The 23,260-nt window shown below is 40.5% G+C and overlaps 1 protein-coding gene across 2 annotated transcripts in view; it reads right to left on the bottom strand.

Moving 5' to 3' along the window:
* Window positions 1–1,757: 1,757 nt before the first annotated feature.
* The window catches only part of ak2 (adenylate kinase 2), a 55,649-nt gene continuing 34,146 nt past the window's right edge, over window positions 1,758–23,260 (bottom strand). The window contains exons 4-7 of one of the 2 annotated variants that reach the window (XM_068011401.1): window positions 22,092–22,186; window positions 16,432–16,504; window positions 13,847–14,042; window positions 1,758–2,571 (exon numbers count right to left, since the gene is read on the bottom strand). In XM_068011401.1, coding sequence (XP_067867502.1) covers window positions 2,564–2,571; window positions 13,847–14,042; window positions 16,432–16,504; window positions 22,092–22,186 — 372 coding nt within the window. In that variant the 3' untranslated portion in view covers window positions 1,758–2,563. Of the gene's footprint in view, window positions 2,572–13,349; window positions 14,043–16,431; window positions 16,505–22,091; window positions 22,187–23,260 lie in introns of those variants that run through there. The other variant, XM_068011400.1, reaches the window with a different exon arrangement.

The raw sequence follows: 23,260 nt of genomic DNA, 5'->3' as shown, positions 1-23,260 counted from the left end.
AATGGTAAAACATGAGACCTTAGGCTTCAGTAAAATCCAAAATGTAAAACAGGTCCCTTCACTTGGCAGTCAAGAAATATCAGTGTTAGTGCAACTAATTCCATTTTATAAATATAATACAATTTAAAAACCCAAAAGCTATCAAAAAGGATATTTTTTTCTGAATCAAAAAAATGTACTTTCAATCTTGCCCAATAAATGGAAAGAACGTATTTAACGGGAATAAAGAAAACACCAGTTTTTCCTATACCATAATGAAAAAGGTTGCATTCTGAAGTTGATCTATGTTGGAAATTTCAGTTACCCAGATAAGCGGAGGATAATTTTCAACTTACCGCTGGACTGTAAAATATGCATTGTGGCTCATCCACCCATTATGAAAGCAACTCTATTTTTCTTTCTATTTCATGGTCCAGCAGGTTGGAAACTCACCCCGCTCCCACCAAACACGATGTGAGGACATGATTGAGCTTGGCCATGACGCCTTTCACAATAAAACATCTTACCAGCTCGCTAGCCTCAAATGTTAATAATGCACACTGGGGATAAGTATCAGAGGACACACAGCAGCTGCTCGGAACATGAATCGGCACCTTTTTTTTGTGGGGATGGGGGCAACAAAGAATAAATACCTTGCAAGATGCATGAGCTCCAGCGTACAAGAAACCGTTGGACCTAAAGCCTTGAGTCTATTACAACCATGGCCAGTTTCTTCTGCACCATTCCCCCGTGCCCAACTACAATGATGACAGCATTTCAAAAGTACTTCATTCTCCGAATGCTTTGGGACATGCTGACGGTGTGAAATGTGACATATGAATGTAAGTGCTGTCTTTCTATACACTAATTCAAAACGAAGTTGAAAATCCTTAGCAATTTACTTTCACTTTATTCATGTAAAATATTTTCTTCTTGTAAGATGCAGTGAGCATGGATACTTGGAACTAATTTTGCTCTAATCTTCCACCAAATCACCAAGTGCATCTGCAGAAAATCAGCTTGAACAGCAGAGTGTACATTTGCCAGAGCTGGCGGGCAGCCATAAAGACAGGGCTAAATTGTGGCGAGTCGAAGAGACTTAGTAGTTGGCAGGAAAAAAGACAGAGGCGCAAGGGGAGAGCCAACTGTGCAACAGCCCCGACAAACAAATTTCTCTGCAGCACCTGTGGAAGAGCCTGTCACTCCAGAATTGGCCTTTATAGCCACTCCAGGCGCTGCTTCACAAACCACTGACCACCTCCAGGCGTGTATCCATTGTCTCTCGAGATAAGGAGGCCCAAAAGAAAAAGAACATACATACCATAAAGTTTGCAGCTGTATGGACTACCTTGGAAGGTCACTACGGAAATGAAAATCCCACAATTTTCAGTCATGCGCTTTTTAAATTCAATAGTAATTGGACATTACAGAAATAAGTAGACAGAGACTGGAATAGTTTCGGGATCTGTTGGAGTGACTGAGCATCAAACCGCCCAAAATGATATTAATGAACACATCCTTGTAGTTTGGGGAGGTGGAGGAGAAGATGGAGATGGAAAGTTAGCTGCTCAGCTTGTAGAGAACTTTAGTACAACTTGAGACACTTTCCCCACTGTACCTGTGGAGGACAACTGTTAAAACCAATTCCTCACGAAGGCTAGTGCATCATTAATCAGATAGCGTGATAATTAGTTTACATTAACTTTTTCTTTAACACTTGCAACAATAAAGTCCAATGGTTAATATTTTAGTGGATACACATATTAATCAAACAAATAAAAGAATCAATAGAAATGCTTTTGCTGGGTTACACTAGTATTTATTATATTCTAGATCTCAGACTGAAAAAGGACTGACATTTCCATTTCCTTTCTCTGCACATACTTTATAACTACTTATGGTCTCTGTTGTAGTTCCTCTGTATACAATATTTCATCATGATTGGTCATTTATGAATTATACATTCTCAAACTGGTCATATCCAAGTTAGGTAAATATATATGAAAATAAAAGTAGTGATGCATTATCCGTTTCATTGACATGGAAGGTTTAGTAAGTCATTAAGCTTTACCTGCAACCAGCTGGACTTAACTCAAACAATACTGCAGCAAATGCAAAAAAATTTATTGTTCTATCATTATCCATAATTTTTTTTAAAAAAGCAATGTTTGGTACTGGTATCAACCACACCCTTCATTACAAGGAAACACCAAAAAGTGTGATATGCAGTTTTGTTATAGACTAGGAAAAAAAAAAAGAGTAGACAGCAAATAGGTCTGGACTTGGACATAAATTTGATTCTGCACAACCCACAAATATTCCCTCTTCCCATTATTGTAATCCATAAAATGGAATAGTTTAAAAGCTTGATTGCTGAATAGCACTCCAATAATCTACCCATTAAATCTTCGTGTATTAACTGCTGGGATTTAAAACTGAATAGCAGTTTAGTAATCTTACCAACATCCCCTCCAACATTCTGTAATCTACCATCAACATCCCCTCCAAAATTATGTAAACAGATATAAACTTGATTGTTGAGCACACTGTGGCTGGGAAAACACTGTCTCTGGTAGCATAATTTTCAGATGGCTGAAATGAGACAAAAAAATGAATTAAGTAAACTGTAAGTTTAACAAAAGGTTGTTGACACCATTTTAGGTCCTTGATTGATTAGATTCACAGGAATATTAGTCCACCAGATGACTCACCTTCAGACATATAAACATACAGTAATATTGACAAAACTTTAATATTTTAAGTTAATAAATACAATCACCATATTTGATACTTCTCAGTACATATAAACACATTTCCCTTTTCCACATACAAAATGTAATTATTTTTACTAATGGCATAATTTTAACATCAGCTTTAGCCCATTTATTTCAGTCAAACCATTTCTAAGCATCTACTTAGGTCTATGCTGAGATAAAAAGCCACCTCACCAATCTAGAAAGATGTACTTTCAGAATATGTTAGTGGCAACTTTAACCTTCTGTCTACAAGACACAGGCCCACATCGCCATAACATCTTCCACACGCTGAGAAGCTTCCCAATAGTTGTCTTTTGAAACCCAGGTCATACTGAAATAAAGGCACAGCAAGTACCCACTTGGGGAGGATGGTGGGAGGAACAATGCCAAGATGCAGCATGTAATCAACTGCAATTGCTGTAGGGTGGGCCCTCCGAGTATCAACACACCAGATATGATCACACTATCTGATTTTTAAAAATCTCTTTTGTAACCATCTCTGCTTACCTATCTTTTAGTCATCTTCAAATATATTTTAAAAAGATACTCTTTTGTCTGCGTCCATTTATCGTTTTCTTCACTGCTTCTCAAGTATCTCCTTCTTTGTAGGTTTCCCATTGGTGCATTTAGTTAATATTGCTCCCGTACAAAACTAACAATGCTACTGCAAAGCCGAGTGATGATTGTGTACTTTTGTTACTATTTTCCTAGTTAGTTTTGTTACCTTTTAGTTTATAAGCTAAAAGGAATGTTTTTTTTAAAAAAAGAGGTGGGGACCCCTTTGAAGTGAATCCCACATTACAACAGTGACTATACTTGTAAAGCAGTTTGTGACATCCTGAGGTTCGGAAAGGCGCTATATAAATGCAAGTCTTTCTTTCCTTTCTAATTCCTGTCTTCAAATTGGGCCAGACCAGAAATAGATCAACAGTAAGTGCCCCAAAACCTTTCTATCCCTCCCCACCCACACTCCCTTAGTATTTTGGCAAAACTGTTCCTAACTCAATGATGCAGAACATAAAAATAAGTATTCACTTTCACAATATTCTACTGAAAACTCTTGTTGTTGAGCTTAATATTTGTTTTTGGAGCCTCAAACAGGAAATCATATTTGTATCTACAGAAACATTTATCAGCATCTTCTAGAAAATTTGAAAACCTGCTCTCTCCCTCAGGAAGTCAAAATGGGAAGGAAATTTAACAAACTGAAAAAGCAGACAATTTTTCAAGTGCCTAAGCAAGGAAAAAGGGAGATGAATTAAAATGGGTAGAAAAATAAGATTTTAATTGCTTTCTTGTGTTCTAAACTTGACCTGCTTCAAAAATTACTCTTTCTCTGTTTTCCTGGACCAATTAAATGGTAAATTCAATAGTTAACACTAAAACCCAGAGCCAGAGCACTGGGATAGGCACATGAAAAACTAAGTAAAATAAAATCAGACAGTTGGCTGAGTTTAAAATAGGAAAAAAGTCAAAAAGGAGCTGAACCAAAGGGCAAGGGACAGAGATAACAGAAAACCAGTCCGAGCACTCTGATGTAGAAAGAGAATTCAAAATGACAAATGTATAACATTTCATCTATGTACAACAGAAATCTGATGATATATAAATGAAAAAGAAATCTGACAAATGTACTGTTTAATGTATTAAAACATCAATCATTAATGCCCACTAGTCTTCTTCAGAAGTTGTTATCCTGATAATGACAATTTTTCAAAAGTGATTACCAATATCCAATGAAGAGAATAAAGGAAAATAACTCCTGTAACCACCCAATTCAAAATGAACAATAACGTTTTAGGAATCCAGTGATTACAAGCTCCTTAAAAAGACCTGGTGGTCATGGTTTTCACATATCAATTTCCTACAGAGAATGGACAGAAAGAGAAAGAAGGTAGACAGCAGCCTTTTCTTAAAAATACTTACTGTGCTAATCTCATTAACTCTTTAACTCTCTGTACCTGCCCTACTAAAGCCTAATAACATCATACCAACACCCAGAGAAACTTCAAGTTCTGTAATGGACTCAGGGAGCAAGTATGGTTATAAAGTTACAAAGGATTATACAACACATCTAACCAACATAGCAAGGTTACTGCTTCTGACATGCCATCTGCCAGTAACATCAGTTTGGCCAGTTTAGATAATTACTGGTTTTGAAACTAAATTTTTCTGCAGCAAAGGTCAACAAAAAAATCTAAAACGCAAATGACCAAAGATCACAACCTAATCAAATTTTTATTTCATTGATTGAGAGTAATGCAACTTTTAACCATTGAAAGAGATGTACAGAATAGGAAAAATAGCCAGAGAATGCACATATTAGGGTGCATACATAAATCGATCAGTATCCAAAAAAGACTGGGTTAGACCACCAGCATGTAATAGGCCACGAAGCAAGTATAGAAAGTTGAGTTAGCTGGATGGACTAAACGACCTTCCCCATTCCAATATCCCTAAATTTTATATCCCAGTTTTGTCAGATGGTGACTGTTTACTGATGTCAGAACGAGTGGGCCAATGATAATGCTTTAAATGCCTTAAAATAACTTTAGTCCTAATGGCAGAAATACATCTGGTGAGGACACAAACAGAATCACCCCCAGATAAAGATCATTGCTCAATTGAGAACTTTAACTAGAAATACAGTTATACTAATGCTATATGAGATGAAATCATTTGCATGATTTCAAAGCTCGATCAAGTGTCAAAGTTATCTTTTATTGTGAAAGATTTAAATGAATCTGAATACTCCATGATGAGCTGCATTAGTTCACTTTTATTTTGACTCTTTTACAAAGCACAGCAGAGCAAAATTCTCAAAACATCTCTTTCACTTACAGGAAAATATTAATATTCTGAGTTTTGGAAAAGGACATTAAAAGACTACTTTAGATTTTAGGAACAGACTCTCCAAATACTGTTAAATTTGTATTTGTGCCAAAAGTGATTTTCTGCCTTTAGACCCACCAGAATCAGATACAACTTAAAAATCTTAACTGACCACTAGCTTCACAATTGTACAGTAAAACAAGATACTGAATAAGAATAAGAAAACTACTCAGCAATGGTGGGTGTCTGCAGGACCCCAGAGACCCTCAGAACAGGGTCTGGGCAATCTAATATGCCACTGACATGCCTCAAAAATAAAAATCTGAGATTTAGAACAATGTGCCACATAGATTAGTTCTTACAAATTTTTAACTACTCCAAGTCACTAAAATTAAATGGTGAAGGGATGGGGGGGGGGGGGGGGGGGGGGGGGTGGGGAGGGGAAAAAGGAGGGTACTTTTCTTTTAAAGAAGCAAAAATAGAAAAACCTAGAAATACACAGCAGATAAGTCATCATCTCTGTTGAAAACAGCTGACAATTCACATTTATCCAAAATGTTAATGGTCTGTAATCTCCAGTTACACTGTCTGACCTGCTGTGTTTCTCCAGCTTTACTTTTGTTTCATTATTATTCATTTTTTGCTTTGCTTTTACTATTCTAATTTCTTTAAAAGAAAATAGTGCGTGTAAATACTTTCAATACTGTTAACAATCATACAGTCCTTGAAGACAGTTTGGGAAGGAGATCATCCAGGAAGTTCCAGTAAGGATGAAGACAGAAAGGTCACCTCGCTCAGACTAGACCAAGCCTCCACTTCTCAGCTAAAGAAAATCCAATACAAGTTATTTCACAGATTTTATTAGACTGCAGTAATCATAAATGAAATATCTAAACACTATGCTACTAACAGGAAACCCGAACCAGAGAGAAAGACTTACCACCTTAAATTTGACATATGTACAGGGAGACTTTTATGGAAATCTTTCTACAAATTATAAAAAATGTTTTACTGATTGAAGCTAGTAAATTGTATTTTACTTGGAAGGTAGATCACAATCGCAATACTCTGGTTCAAGGTCTTACTGGATTAGCTGGCATTAAGCATGATAAAGTATGTAAAATCATTGTTTTGGATGTAAAGTTAGGGTGCCATTGCTGTGATACATGGATGGCCCAAGATTCAGAAATGATCTGACAACCTGCCTCTCTACATAGCTTTTTCAATATGTTACAGGTTCTCATCACAGACTGTTTTTAAAAAGATCTTCCTGAGCAGAAATAAACAAATTTAGAGAGAGATGGAGTTATCAATACATTTTGTTACAAACAGCAATGACCACCAGTCATCCCTTATGGCCTGTTTATTCCCAACTTGGTAGGGTGGAGTGTCACATGCTTCAGATTGGACACTTGTACCACTTGCAGATAATGTACACAGTTCAGGATCTATCGTTCCAGTGGCTTTACATGGTTGATCGCTGACTCTTTCCTTCCCTGACTTCTCTGTCTCCACATCTGGGAATAGGCTATTGACCAATATCCACTTTAAGCCCACTAACTACCACAGTTACCTGCACTACACTTCCTCTTGCTCTGCTTCCTGCGAGGACTCGACTTCATTCTCCAGTTTCTCTGTCTCCGTTGCATCTGTTCTGACAATGCAACCCTCCATGCCAGTGCTTGATATTTTTCCTCAACCGAGGATTTTTTAAAAATTCATTCATGGCATGTGGGCATCGCTGGCTAGGCCAGCATTTATTGTCCATCCCTAATTGCCCTCGAGAAGGTGGTGGTGAGCTGCCTTCTTGAACCGCTGCAGTCCATGGAAGGTAGGTACACCCCCTGTGCTGTTAGGAATGGAGTTCCAGGACTTTGACCAAGCGACAGTGAAGGAACAGCGATATAGTTCCAAGTCAGGATTGGTGTGCAACTTGGATGGGAACTTGCAGGTGGTGGTGTTCCCATGCATTTGCTGCCCTTGTCCTTCTAGTTGGTAGAGATTGCAGGTTTGGAAGGTGCTGTCTAAGGAGCCTTGGTGCGTTGCTGCAGTGCATCTTGTAGATGATACACACTGCTGCCACTGTGCGTCAGCAGTGGAGGGAGTGAATGTTTGTGGATGGGGCGCCAATCAAGCGGGCTGCTTTGTCCTGGATGGTGTCGAGCTTCTTGAGTGTTGTTGGGGCTGCACCCATCCAGGCAAGTAGAGAGTATTCCATCACACTCCTGACTTGCGCCTTGTAGATGCTGGACAGGCTTGGGGGAGTCAGGTGAGTTACTCGCCGCAGGATTCCTAGCTTCTGACCTGCTCTTGTACCCACGGTATTAATATGGCTACTCAATTTCAGTTTCTGGTCAATGGTAGCCCCTAGGATGTTGATAGTGGGGGATTCAGCGACGGTAATGCCATTGAATGCCAAAGGGAGATGGTTAGATTCTCTCTTGTTGGAGACAGCCATTGCCTGGCACTTGTGTGGCACGAATGTTACTTGCTACTTCAGCCCAAGCCTGGATATTGTCCAGATTGTGCTGCAGCTGGACACAGGCTGCTTCAGTATCTGAGGAGTCACTCAATATCTGGTGCTGAACATTGTGCAATCACCAGCGAACATCCCCACTTCAGACCTAATGTTGGAGGGAAGGTAATTGATGAAGCAGCTGAAGATGGTTGGGCATAGGACACTACCCTGAGGGACTCCTGCAGTGATGTCCTGGAGCTCAGATGATTGACCTCCAACAACCACAACCATCTTCCTTTGCACTAGGTATGACTCCAACCAGCAGAGTTTTCCCTGATTCCCAATGACTTCAGTTTTGCTAGGGCTCCTTGATGCCATACTCAGTCAAACGCTGCCTTGATGTCAAGGGCAGTCGCTCTCAGCTCTTGAGTTCAGCTCTTTTGTCCACGTTTGAACCAAGGCTGGAATGAGGTCAGGAGCTGAGTGGCCCTGGCGGAACCCAAACTGAGCGTCACTAAGCAGGTTATTGCTAAGCAAGTGCCGCTTGATGGCATTGTTGATGACACCTTCCATCACTTTAATGATGGCTGGGTTGGACTTGTCCTGCTTTGAGTATAGGACATACCTGGGCAATTTTCCACATTGCAGGGGAGATGCCAGTGTTGCAGCTGTACTGGAACAGCTTGGCTAGGGGCGCGGCAGGTTCTGGAGCACAGGTCTTCAGTATTATTGCTGGAATATTGTCAGGGCCCATAGCCTTTGCAGTATCCAGTGCCTTCAGTCATTTATTAATATCACACGGAGTGAATCGAATTGGCTGAAGTCTGGCGTCTGTGATGCTGGGGACTTCAAGAGGAGGCCGAGACGGATCATCAACTCAGCACTTCTGGCTGAAGATGGTCGCAAATGCTTCAGCCTTATTTTTCGCACTAATGTGCTGGACACCCCCATCATTGAGGAGGGGATATTGGTGGAGCCACCTCCTCATTAGTTGTTTAATTGTCCACCACGGCTGGATGTGGCAGGACTGCAGAGCTTACATCTGATCCGTTGGTTATGGGATCACTTAGGTCTGTCTGTCGTATGCTGCTTACACAGTTTGGCACGCAGGTGTAACTTCACCAAGTTGACACCTCATTTTGAGGTATGCCTGGTGCTGCTCCTGGGATGCCCTCCTGCACTCTTCATTGAACCAGGGTTGGTCTCCTGGCTTGATGGTAATGGTAGAGTCGGGGATACGCTGGGCCAAGAGGTTACAGATTGTGGTTGAGTACAATTCTGCTGCTGCTGATGGCCCACAGTGCCTCATGGATGCCCAGTTTTGCAGTGCTAGATCTGTTCAAAATCGATCCCATTTAGCACGGTGGTAGTGCCACACAACACAACGGAGGGTATCCTCAATGTGAAGGCGGGACTTCATCTCCACAAGGACTGTGCAGTGGTCACTCCTATCAATACTGTCAAGGACAGATGCATCTGCGGCGGGCAGATTGGTGAGGACAAGGTCAAGTATGTTTTTCCCTCTTGTTGGTTCCTTCACTACCTGTCGCACACCCAGTCTAGCAGATATGTCCTTTAGGACTCAGCCAGCTCGGTCAGTAGTGGTGCTCCCGAGCCACTCTTGGTGATGGACATTGAAGTCCCCCACCCAGAGTACATTTTATGCCCTTGTCACCCTCAGTGTTTCCTCCAAATGGTGTTTAACATGGAGGAGTACTGACTCATCAGCTGAGGGAGGGCGGTAGGTGGTAATCAGTAGGAGGTTTCCTTGTTCATGTTTGACCTGATGCCATGAGACTTCATGGAGTCCGAAGTCGATGCTGAGGACTCCCAGGGCAACTCCCTCCCGACTGTATACCGCTGTGCCGCCAGCTCTGCTGGGTCTGTCCTGCCGGTGGCACAGGACAGACCCGGGGATGGTGATGGCAGTGTCTGGGACATTGCCTGTAAGGTATGATTCTGTGAGTATGACTATGTCAGGCTGTTGTTTGACCAATCTGTGGGGCAGCTCTCCCAACTTTGGCACAAGCCCCCAGATGTTAATAAGGAGGACTTTACAGGTCGACAGGGTTGGGTTTGCCGTTGTCGTTTCTGGTGCCTTGGTCAATGCTGGGTGGTCTGCCAGGTTTCATTCTTTTTTATTGACTTCATAGTGGTTGGATACAACTGAGTGGCTTGCTAGGCCATTTCAGAGGGCATTTAAGAGTCAACCACTTTGCTGTGTGTCTGGAGTCACATGTAGGCCAGACCAAGTAAGGACAGCAGATTTCCTTCCCTAAAGGACATTAGTGAACCAGATGGGTTTTTACAAAAATCGACAATAGCTTCATGGCCATCATTAGACTAGCTTTTAATTCCAGATTTATTAATAGAATTCAAATTCCACCTTCTGCTGTGGTGGGATTTGAACCCATGTCCCCAGAGCAATACCCTGGGTCTCCAGGTTACTAGTCCAGTGACAATACCACTACACCACCGCCTCCATCGTGGGCGACAGGGCCCTCAATGATGACAATCAACGATGACCATTCCACTTACTGCACTTGTGCTCTTACCTCTTCCTCTCCCACCCAGAACTACGACAGGTTTTACCTTGTTCTCACTTTCCACCCCACCAAGCTCCACATTCAATGGCTCATCCTCCACCATTTCTGCCACCACCAAAGACATCTTCCCCCTCCCCTCCTCTTTCAGCATCCTGAAGGGACTGTTCCCTCCACAACACCCTGGTCCACTCGTTAATTTCCCCCAATATCCACTCCCCTTACCATAGTATCCTCATATGCAAGTGCAGGAGAAGCAACACCTGCTCTTTTACCTTCTCCCTTCCCTCTGTACAGGGCCCTAAACACTCCTTCCAAATGAAACAATTTACATGTACTTCTTTCAATTTATTATACTGTACTTGCTGCTGGAGTCAGTTGCCAGCGATCGCCAGAACTGGCAGGCAGCCATAAAGGCGGGGCTAAAGTGTGGCGAGTCGAAGAGACTTAGCAGTTGGCAGGAAAAAAGACAGAAGCGCAAGGGGAGAGCCAACTGTGTAACAGCCCCGACAACCAATATTTTCTGCAGCACCTGTGGAAGAGTCTGTCACTCTGGAATTGGTCTTCATAGCCACTCCAGGCGCTGCTCCACAAACCACTGACCACCCCCAGGCGCTTACCCATTGTCTCCCGAGACAAGGAGGCCAAAGAAGAAGAACTTGCTGCTCAAGATGCAGTCCCTACATCGGGGAGACCAAATTCAGATTGGATGACCAATTTGCAGAACATCTCCATTTCAGTCCACTAGCCTGATCCCAAGCTTTTGGTTGCCTGTCATTTTAATTCTTCTCCCCACTCTGATCTCTCTCTCTCTCTCTCTCCTCTGCCTCCTACACTGTTTCAATGAAGCTCAATGCAAATTCAAGGAACATCTTTTCATTAGGCACTTTACAGCCTTCCGGACTCAACACTGAAATTAACAATTTCAGATCATAACCTTTGCCATTTTCTTGGACGGCAGCTGTTGATTATGATTCTCTGATTCCCATTTACACATCCTCTCAACACATCTTTTATTTAATTACTTGCCCATCATCTCCTTTTGTCTTGCACCATCATCCTTTTGTCATTTAATCTCTCCTGCCTTGCATCTCATCACAGACCTTCCTTTTGTTCTCTCCAGCCCCATCCCCACCTCTGTACTTCACAACTCAAACATTTGCCAGTTCTGATGAAAGATTAATCAACCTGAACTCTGATTCTCTCTCCACAGATGCCACCTGACTTGCGTATTTGCAGCATCTGTTTTTATTTCAGCATTTAGTTTACAATAAAACTGCAAACAAATCATGTTCCAATTGGAAATCTGGTCAAGTGTCAAAATTTTAGACTTACTGAATGCATGCATTCAGCAAATGGGCACCTCACAATGCAAAACAGAAACGGCCTGCCATAACATTCACCTCAAAGTTTTCTTGGTAGTATAAAGCTAAAACAAGCATGAAAGTATTCACTAGACTTTGAAGAGCTATCAAAAAGATTAAAAGGTCATTTAAATCCATCATCAGTCGCACACCATGGGCCAGACAAGATCCAGTCTTCTCAGTATAAACTCAGGTGCAACTACATATTTATAGAATGCTCCATAATGAATTGCAGAAAACTAGTTTTAACTACAGGACATTCATTCATTGACCCTCAAATATTGGGAAAAGAGTGAAGATCCTATTGCTCTTGCTTTAATATAAATAATCTCAACTTTAATTTTAAATTTTAGATTTACTTTAAACAATTATTTGAATATCATTCATACCATTGGAAAACATTACATTAAGAATAAAGGCTTATTCTTTCTGGACTTTTTTGTACAACTGCATGATCTATTTTGTGCCATCAGGTTACATCTACATTTTTTACATCGGATAATTACTTTCTTAGGGCTCTTTAAAAAAAAACCAAATCTCTCAGCAGTAATTCATACTCACCATTCCATCCATTTAGTTACTATAAAAGGTTTATTTTTTCTGATCAGAACATTGTGCTCACTTTGTGGGCCACCGGTTATCCATAATTCTCAGAAGCAAAATGTTTAAGGGCAGAAATACATGAGATGAGTGTGCTGAGGAATAGGCATAAATATTCAAAATAAAAACCCTTGACAGAAAGAAAGAAAATTAGTTTACAGCATGACAGATTTTTCAATCATTTAGGAACATTATTTAAAGTAAGTGAGATTTGATGTCTGTGAACAGTCAAAGAATAGTGCCAGTAATCAAATCGTGAGAAAAATTAGTAATAAAAGGGAGCAGCTCATCCTTTGGTTATTTCAAAGGGAAAGAATTTCCCAAACGGAAAATAGAAAAGGTGAGAGGACAGAGAGAGAGAAATAAATGTCCTAATTGTCAGGAAATAGGATTAAATGATTTTACATAAGATTTAAAATTTACTGAGCTGTATTTTCCACAAAATATTCGTGATTCCATGAAATAAAGCACTATTAAACAGCATTTTCCCCATGGATTGATCCATTTTATATATAACATTTTGGGTAGAAAACCCAAAGAGTTACCCATTTTCAACTCAACTGACAGATTCAGAGGATGCCATAACCTCAAAGGACAAAGTTCCAACAATTTGTGAGCTAAACATACCAAATGGATCAATTTTTGTAAAAGAGTCCCCAGTCCACTTCTTAATTGAAAAAATGTTACTGTGTTTGGCCACGTGTGCTCAATGTGGATGATTAAGTCGAGATGACATTACATAGGCCAAAGGCAATGCTGGTATTTGCATTTGATCAGAGAGGGAGCACAATTTGATAGATATGATGGAATCACAAGGTTGGTTTTGCTGTCAATTTAATGAATTGGTAACAATATGCATTAAGGATTGTGACCCTCTTACACAATTTAATGTACCAATTGGAAATTACAGATAACCTGTTCTATTTGGATGCAAAAACTGGTTCTGAATTGAACAACTGGCAAATTAAGTTATCACAACCTCAGAGGAAAAGCTTGGGAACATATTAAAATAGCAACAGGCCAAAATGATATGTTGCAACAACCAGACTTATTGAGGTATCAAATGTCATCTGTAGCACTTCTTTGACAGAACATACTGAATTCATTTTATCTTTTTGAAAATCTTGCAATGATAAAGCTTAAGTCAAGGGAATTAGTTTTCTCAGCTATCCAAATTATCCAGTATTAAATGTCAAGTTCTCATTATCCAAAATAAAATGTAATATTCTTGATTACAAACTACCTGTCAAAATTGTAGCACATTAAGTTTGACACCATTAGCAATAAATCAAACAAACATAACCAGGTCCTTACATGCAGCTCCACTGAATGCAGCTAGAATGGTAGAAAAAACAACATCAGGAGGCTGTGTGGCATCAACAGTTGTATGCAGCCCTTTCTTTTGGTAATAAGAAATCAGTGGTTTAGTTTGGGTATGGTAAACAGCAAGACGAGATTTTAATGTTTGTTCATTGTCATCCGAGCGCTTTATCAAAGCTTCACCAGTTACCTTAGAACAGAAACAAAAAATACATAATTAATTAGTAACTACACTGTGCAGACAAACAAGTTTGAAGAAAACACTTGACTCCTAAATGTACAATGTGGACTGAGTGTGGGGTGTGAGAGAGCGAGAGACCATCTGTCCTTCACAATCTACCGATCATTAAAAAATTATTTGTGCAGAAACTCGACGAAATTGGGAGACATAGGCCTGAGAAGAGGTTCAGAGGTTGGCTACTAGATTAATACCTAGCCTAAAAACCTTAGCTAACACTGTAGAGTCAGCAAGCTGGGTCTCTTTACACAAGTACAGACTTTAGAGCGACCTAATTGGAGTATTTATGATAATTGGACTAGACTGTGTAGATGTGGACAGATTTAAATTAAATAAATTAGTGAAAATTAGGGAATTGCATATACTGCTCTGGCAACCTATTACAAAGTCAGTAATCCTCTGAGAAAAGAAAAACCTGCTGACACTTGTATGCAATTCCCTCTTTCTTGTTGTTTTTGACAATCTTTAGAGGCCACAAAGACCACAACTACTACTCAATCCTTGCACAAGCAAACCCATGCCTTCTCTCTAGAAGTTGAAAGGTGGGTGGGAAAGGGAAGAGGAACTACTAGATTGGTTAGTTGGCAGACGTAGCACTACCCTGTGAAACCTTCCCCTGAACAAGTATGATTATAAGATAATTGGAATGGATTTTATCGGTTTTTCCGGAATTGAAGGCTATCTTGCCCATTCCTGGTGGCATATTGGCTGTTATCCAACATCTATGAAAGGTGGATGGCTCAGCAGTACAAAAAGGATCAATGTTAAGGGACAGTGACTCCTTTCCACCACGTCTGGTCATTGCCAACAAATTTCTGCCTGCGTCCCAGTGTGCATTGTTGTTCACAAGTGGCTGCAAAGCTGTGCCAACAAACACAATCTATGCTGACGCCAGATATCATGAGAACAAAATGTGCAGTAGCTTAACTAAATGAGTAAGCTTGTATAAATTTATGGCAAACAATTGTGATCCTCTCCTTACAAACATTTGACAAGACGGAAGACGACCGACTGGTCCATCGAGTCCGCCCCACATATTGCAACTAAAGAACACAATATCCATGACTCTTCCCGTTACCAGCTATGTCAATTTCTGGGAGTGGTTATAAAATGAATTGAACCAAAACTCAGAAAAGGAGCTCTCGGAAATTCCTTTCCAACCTTTGAAGGCAATCAAAACTGAGCTCCAAGAGATAACAATATCTATGAGGGATGTTGCTTAACATCCCATTGATATCAACCTCCTCCAGGAACTTGGTGCTCTCCATTTGATTACAGGTTTTTAACTTGCATCATCACAGCTACAAAAATGGAAAAATATAATACATACTCAACTCTCAATACTAAACCTGGAGCATAATAGGTAATATAAATGTAAGGTTTATTTAACCAAGAACCTACCATGAGTTGTTTTGGAAGATGTTTGGGAGTGACAGGGGTTGATTATCTAAATTCACATACGTAATATTTTGCACTGAAGTTGCTGGTCTGTGATATCTAGATTTACTTGTGTTCATTGCCAGGGAAAAGAAAAATAGGGCAACTTTGTCTAATCCCTCAGGTAAGTTGTAATGATATGCACACATTGTGGATGTGATGTTGCTAGAGGATTTTAAACCAGTTCTCAATGCGTGTTTTAAGGCTATTTTGTTCAGTATGGAGTGGAAAGTGCCATCCTACCCACTTGAATATTTTTTCACATACAGTCAGAGTTATAGAGCACAGAAACAGGCCCTTCGTGTCCATGCCGGCCATCAAACACCTATCTATTCTAATCCCATTTTCCAGCACTTGGCCCATAACCTTGTATGCTATGGCGTTTCAAGTGCTCAACTAAATACTTCTTAAGGGTTGAGAGGGTTCCTGCCTCTACCACCCCTTCAGGACATCTATCGAGGTTCTCAATGAATACACAATTGCACAAAATCCAATTTAAATTTGATAATTATACCTAAGAACCACACACATAAAACACTAGAAGGCAAACAAAAAGACGATTAAACCAGCTTTACTGTATCTGCAAACAAGCAGAAATTAATTTGTTAACTGCAAGTCAGTCAGAAGCCAACTCAGATAAATATACCCATTAATGCTTAAGGAAGCTTTATTTTCCTTTACTTGAACATAATCGTTTTTAAGATCTGCTTAGTCCGTAAACTATGAAAATTAGTCTTATGGAAGGAGCACTTTAGTCTTGTTTTGCACCAGTAGGATGTGAAAGCAAAATGTGAGGAATATTTGAATATGTTTGGATACTTAGTTTGGAATGATTTTTACTGTATACACATTGCGTAATACCAAGGACAATGCACAACTAATCATGGTAATCCCTGATACATACATCATCTTTCATTGGCTCTTTGGGTGGGTTATACAATTCATGGTAGGTGCGTCCACTGGCCTGATGAATCAGTCTGTAAAAAAATAAAAATGGTTGCAACAGCATTTTCCTCATAAAAATCAATGCAGCGAACATTTGGTGTGTTAGTTTTTAAAAAACTAACATACGAACATATGAATTAGGAGCAGGAATAGGCCACTCGGCCCCTCGAGTCTGCTCAGCCATCCAATAAGTTCATTGCTGAACTGATTACTCCACATTTCCGCCTACCTCCAATTACCTTTCACCCCCTTGCTGATCAAGAATCTATCTACCTCTGCCTTAAAAATATTCAAAGGGTTTGCTTCCACCGCCTTCTGAGGAAAAGAATTCCAAAGACTCAAAAAATTTCTCATTCCTGTCTTAAATGGGCAACCCCTTATTTTTAAACAGTGACCCCTAGTTCTAGATTCTCCCACAAGGGGAAACATCCTTTCCACATCCACTGTGTCAAGACCCCTCAGGACCTTAGATGTTTCAATCAAGTCACCTCTTACTCTTCTAAATTCCAGCGGATACAAGCCTAGCCTGACCAATCTTTCCTCATAAGACAGCCTGCCTATTCCAGGCATTAGTCTGCCTCTAGCGCATTTACATCCTTCCTTAAATAAGGGGACCAGGGCCTGGACAACGTACATCAGCCAAGAGTGACGTCTCAATTCATTCCATCTTCGCTGCCTCTGGAGAATCCTTGGCATCAGGTGGCAGGACCGTTTCTCCAACATAGAAGTCCTCGAGGCGGCCAACATTCCCAGCATATACACCCTACTAAGCCAGCGGCGCCTGAGATGGCTTGGCCATGTGAGCTGCATGGAAGGTGGCAGGATCCCCAAGGACACATTGTACAGCGAGCTCGTCACTATTACCAGACCCATTAGCCGTCCATGTCTCCGCTTTAAAGACGTCTGCAAACGCGACATGAAGTCCTGAGACATTAATCACAAGTCGTGGGAGCCAGTTGCCAGCGATCGCCAGAGCAGGCGGGCAACCATATAGGCGGGGCTAAAGTGTGGCGAGTCGAAGAGACTTAGCAGTTGGCAGGAAAAAAGACAGAATCGCATGGAGAGAGTCAACTGTGTAACAGCCCCGACAACCAATTTTATCTGCAGCACCTGTGAAAGAGTCTGTCACTCTAGAATTGGCCTTTATAGCCACTCCAGGCGCTGCTTCACAAACCACTGACCACCTCCAGGTGCTTACCCATTGTCTCTCGAGACAAGGAGGCCAAAGAAGCAGAAGAAGAACTCCAGATGTGATCTCACCTATGCCCTGTATAGCTGAAGCATAACCTCCCTACTTTTGTATTCAATTCCCCTCGCGATAAACGATAACATTCCATTAGCTTTCCGAAAGACGTGCTGTACCTGCATACTAACCTGTGATTCATGCACTAGGACATCCAGATCTCTCTGCATTGCAGAGTTCTGCAATCTCTCACCATTTAGATAATATGCTTTGTTTTTATTCTTCCTGCTAAAATGGACAATTTCACATTTTCCCTCATTATACTCCATTTGCCAGGTTTTTGCACACTCACTTAACCTATCCCTTTGTAGCCTCCTTATGTCCTCTTCACAACTTACTTTCCTACCTATCTTTGTGTCATCAGCAAATTTAACAAACATACCTTCGGTCCCTTCATCAGTCATTTATACAAATTGTAAAAAATTGAGGCCCCAGCACAGATCCCTGTGGCACACCACTCATTACATCTTACCAACCAGAAAATGACCCATTTATGCCTACTCTCTGTTTCTTGTTAGCTAGCCAATCTTCTATCCATAAATATGTTACCCCCTACACCATGAGCTTTAATTTTCTGCAATAACCTTTGGTGTAGCACCTTATCAAATGCCTTCTGAAAATCTAAGTACAATACATCCACTGGTTCCCCTTCATCCATGGCACATGTATCTCCCTCAAAGAACTCCAATAAATTAGTTAAACATGATTTCCCTTTCACAAAACCATGTTGACTCTGCCTGATTACTTTGAATTTTTCTAAGTGCCCTGCTATAACGTCTTTAATAACAGTCTCCAACATTTTCCCCAAGACAGATGTTAAGCTAACTGGCCTGTAGTTTCCTGCTTTCTGTCTCCCTCCCTTTTTGAATAAAGGAGTTACATTCGCTATTTTCCACCTAACGGAACTTTCCCCGAGTCTAGGGAATTTTGGAAAATTAAAACGGTGAGGCAAACCCCCTACCTGCCAAGACTGAGGCACACATTATTTCACCACATGCACAGAAGCTTAAAATCGCAAGCCCCGAGTGGAAGGACATTTGCACAATACCAGACGAGGTTGAAACAATGGGGATCCCAGCAATTGCTTCCCAATACACAGAAGTGGTCAGACCAGTTTTAGCCACATGACTATGGCTGTTGCAGAGAAGTTGCACTTCCCACAAAGGACTTTTGAAGACACTGTTCCATATAAGGAGCTAGTCACATGGCTAGCCTGCTGGGCAACTTGGAAGTTTTTTTTAAAATTTGTACTCCCAAAAGGATTTGAGGCAGAATGTCATGTGCTCCTGGAACTGAAGAACATCTCTCCTGCATGCTTGCCTGTCTGCTCATCTCTCAGGGAACTGAAACCATTGAAGACACGTGAAACAGAGAGAAAGGTTTGCCAAGTGAACAACGTTTTAAGATGATTACTGGGCCCCAATGAAATGCAAGACTATAACTTCAATCAAGGACTACAGCGAGCTTGAGAAACAGTAACAAGATATTGCCTCAAACTGTTCTACTTATCTTTTCTTCTGCTCTTTTCTGTCCCTATTTTGCATGTTTAAATCGCGTGTGCATGCTAGCATGAGCACGTCGTATAACTCTAATACGATTCATGCCTACGGTTAAGTTTAAGGTTTAATAAATTTCATCTTTTTGCTTTAAACCAAAGAAAGCCTGTTGTGCTCATTTATTTGCCTTATAATTGGAAAGTTGTGATCAAACAGTCACAAAGGGAGAGCTCAAAACACTGTGTTTAAAATTAAACCCTGTTACAATAAGACCAGGTGAAGACAGCAAGCGACCCCTGGACACATTGCTCACCTGGTCGTAACACTAACGCATCAACTATCTCACTAGCCACTTCTTTTAACATCCTCGGACGAAGTCCATCAGGACCTGGGGTCTTGTCAGCCTGCAGCTCCAACAGTTCAGTACCACTTCCCTGGTGATTGTAATTTTCTTGAGTTCCTCCCTCTCTTCCATTTCCTGACTTACAGCTAATTCTGGGATGTTACTTGTATCCTCTACAGTGAAGACCAATGCAAAATACCTGATCAATTCATTTGTCATCTCCTTATCCATTATTAATTCCCCAGACTCACTTTCGATAGGGCCAACACTCACTGTTAACTTTTTTTTTTAAAGTATCTTTCGAAACTATCTGTCCTTATATTTCTAGCTAGCTTTCTCTCAATCTCTAATTTTACCTTCCCGATTAATCTTTTGGTCATTCTTTGCTGTTTTTTTTATATACGGTCCTATCTTCTGACCTGCCTCCTAACTTTGTGCAATTATATGCTTTTTCTTTAAGTTTGATACTATCTTGAACAGTTTTAGTTAACCACAGACGTTGGGTCCCACCCTTGGAATTTTTCTTTCTTGTTGAAATTCTTGTTCTATTCTGTGTATTCTGAAATATCCCCTTAAATGTCTGCTACTGCATCTCTATTGACCTACCCCTTAACCTAATTTGCCAGTTCACTTTAGCTAGCTCTGCTTTCATGCCCTTATTTAAGTTTAAAATTCTAGTCTTGGACCCACTCTTCTCTCCCTCAAACTGAATGTAAAATTCAATCATGTGATCGCTACCCAGGGGCGCCTTAACTTTGAGGTCATTAATTAATCCTATCTCGTTGCACAATACCAGGTCTAGTATAGCCTGCTCTCTGGTTGGCTCCAGAATGTACTGTTCCAAGAAATTATCCTGAAAACATTCTATGTACTCCTCATGTAGGTTACCTCTGCCCATCTGATTTTTCCAGTTTATAGGTAGGTTAAAATCCCCCATAATTATCGCTGTACCTTTCTGACAAGCTGCCATTATTTCTTCTTTTATACCCCGTCCTACAGTGTGGTTAATGTTAGGTGCCCTGTACACCACTCCCACAAGTGACTTCTTGGCTTTATGATTTCTCATCTCTACCCAAACTGCTTCTACATCTGGTTTCCTGAACTTAAGACATCCCTCTCTAGTGCACTAATACCATTATTAATTAACTGACCCACCCCTCCACCTTTTCCTAGATTCCTGTCCTTCCTAAATGCCATGTACCCTTCAATATTCAGGTCCCAATCTGTAATGTCTCTGTAATGGCTATCAGATCATACTTATTTATTTCTATTTGCACTCTCAGTCCATCTGTTTTGTTTTGAATGCTATGTGCATTCAGATACAGAGCCTTTAGTTTTGTCCTTTTATTATTTTTGTAGCCTCTAGCCTTCTGTTGTTTTATTCTTAGATTTGTAAGCTCTGTCCTTTCCTGTCACAGTCTGTTATTTACCATATTATGAATAATTAATTAAATAAAACTATCCTTTTCACTGGATAACGATTGCTTCAAAGTCACCATCACACACATTTAACTGTCAGGAAACATTTAAGTAAACCTATAGTGCCGATACTATCAAGTTCTATAATGAAATAAGAGATCTTAAACTAAATAAGGCACAAAGTAATAAAGCTTTTATCAGGCAAAAGTCTCTATTCCAGTTCAAAACGACTGAAGACAGCCATATAGCCATTAGATGTTTTTAATGTGAACTGTTAGATAAAGTATAGCAGCTCCGTTAAGAACCTACGGGGTTTTTTTTGTAGTAACACCCCACCCCCCCACCAACAATTTAGTGGATAAATACACTGTTTAGTATCGTGCTGAGCCAAGAAAAAGTTGCTATCTCTTACAGACACACACACAAATATGATAGCTTGTTGTAAGTATGATTATTTGACAAGACTCCAGATGGCAAAAATACCTCTTTAAATAGCCAATTAACCAAGTTGTCAATAAAAGACATGGTGTGTGCATTATTCAGCAGTTTTACACCCAACTGATTATTGACATTCCATTCTACAGAAAATTGAACACATTGTATTGAACAGAAAAATTTAAATTCAAAAACAGTTACTATACACCACTGAGAACACAGCCAAAAATGCCACAATTTTGAAGATTCAATATAACAAAACAGTTGCTGCAATCAGGTGGTATCCACTTACTTAATTACTAGAACAGAGAATTCTTTAGACACCAACTTGAATATTTAATAGCCACCTCCTGCCCAAAAAGAGCTAAACAATAAACAGAACACTCAACTCAGCTCCTGAGTAAATATTACTTGTGGTATGGTACTGAAATAATGGAGACTAGAAGGTCCCAGGATTGTTCCTTGGGCCAATTTCCCCAATGGGGACACTATAATTGGCTTCTTGCAACAGGCTAAAAATAGGGTAAAGGTGAAAAAAAAATCTGATCCAGATAAAACCACTACTTGCTGAATTAATAAGCATTTGTGAAGATCCAACTATTATTCAAAATCTTAGCTGACTGAGCAAAACAGATTGTCTATCAAGCCTATCAATGAAGAAAAAAAATATATATCTTTGTTACCTGCCGCAGATCCTGGTCATCAGCAAATCATCACTAATCTTAAACTCCAGCACAGAGTCCAGCTTCTCAGAGCGCTTTTCCAATTGTTTGTCAAACTGCAACAAGAGCAAAATTGATTCAGACAAGGCAAGGGTTAAGCTTTATGTCCGTCAATGTCAAATAGAACCATAGAGTCATAGAAAAGTTATGGCACAGAAAGAGACCATTCAGCCCATCGTGTCAGCGCCAGCTAAAAAAACTAGCCACCCAATCTAATCCCACCTTCCAGTACCTGGTCTGCAGCCTTGCAGGTTACAGCACTTCAGGTGCAGGTATCTTTCAAATGAGCTGACGGTTTCTGCCTCCACCACCAATCCGGCCATTGAATTCCAGACACCCACCACCCTTTGGGTGAATAAGTTTTTCCTCACGTCCCTGCTAATCCTTCTACCAATCACCTTAAATCTGTGCCCCTTGGTGATTGACCTCCCCGCTGGGGTAACAGATCCTTCTTGTCTATCTAGGCCGTTCATAATTTTGTACACCTCAATTAAGTCGCCCATCAGCCTCCTCTTCTAAAGAAAACAACCCTAGCCTATCCAATCTTTGCTCATTGCTACAACTTTCAAGCCCTGGCAACATGCTTGTAAATCTACTCTCTCCACAGCAATTATGTCCTTCCTGTAATGTAATGCCCAAAACAGTACGCAATACTCCAGCTGTGGCCTAACTTGCGTTTTATACAGTTCCAGCATTACATCGCTGCTTTTGTATTCTATACCTCGGCCAATAAAGGAAAGCATTCCACGTGCCTTCTTTACCACTTATCAAACTGTCCTGCCACCTTCAGGGACCTGCGGACTTGCACTCCCAGGTCTCTCACTTCCTCTATCCCTCTCAATATCCTCCCATTTATTGTGTATTCCACTGCTTTGTTTGCCCTTCCCAAATGCATTACCTCACATTTCTCCGGTTTGAATTCTATTTGCCACTTTTCCACCCACTCAACCAAACCATGGCTATTATTCTGGAGTCTACAGCTTTCTTCTTCACTATCAACTTCATGGCTAATTTTTGTATCATTTCCAAATTTCCCAATCATGCCTCCCACATTTAAGTCCAAATCATTAATATATACATATTAATTTATATATATCTCAAGCTTAAAAGAAAATGCGTCCTAAAAGCGG

The sequence above is a fragment of the Heterodontus francisci genome, chromosome 31 (genome assembly GCF_036365525.1).
Source record: "Heterodontus francisci isolate sHetFra1 chromosome 31, sHetFra1.hap1, whole genome shotgun sequence".
In the NCBI taxonomy this organism is placed as follows: domain Eukaryota; kingdom Metazoa; phylum Chordata; class Chondrichthyes; order Heterodontiformes; family Heterodontidae; genus Heterodontus; species Heterodontus francisci.
The sequence above is the reverse complement of the archived record's forward strand: the minus strand, read 5'-3'. Positions and strand labels throughout refer to the sequence as shown.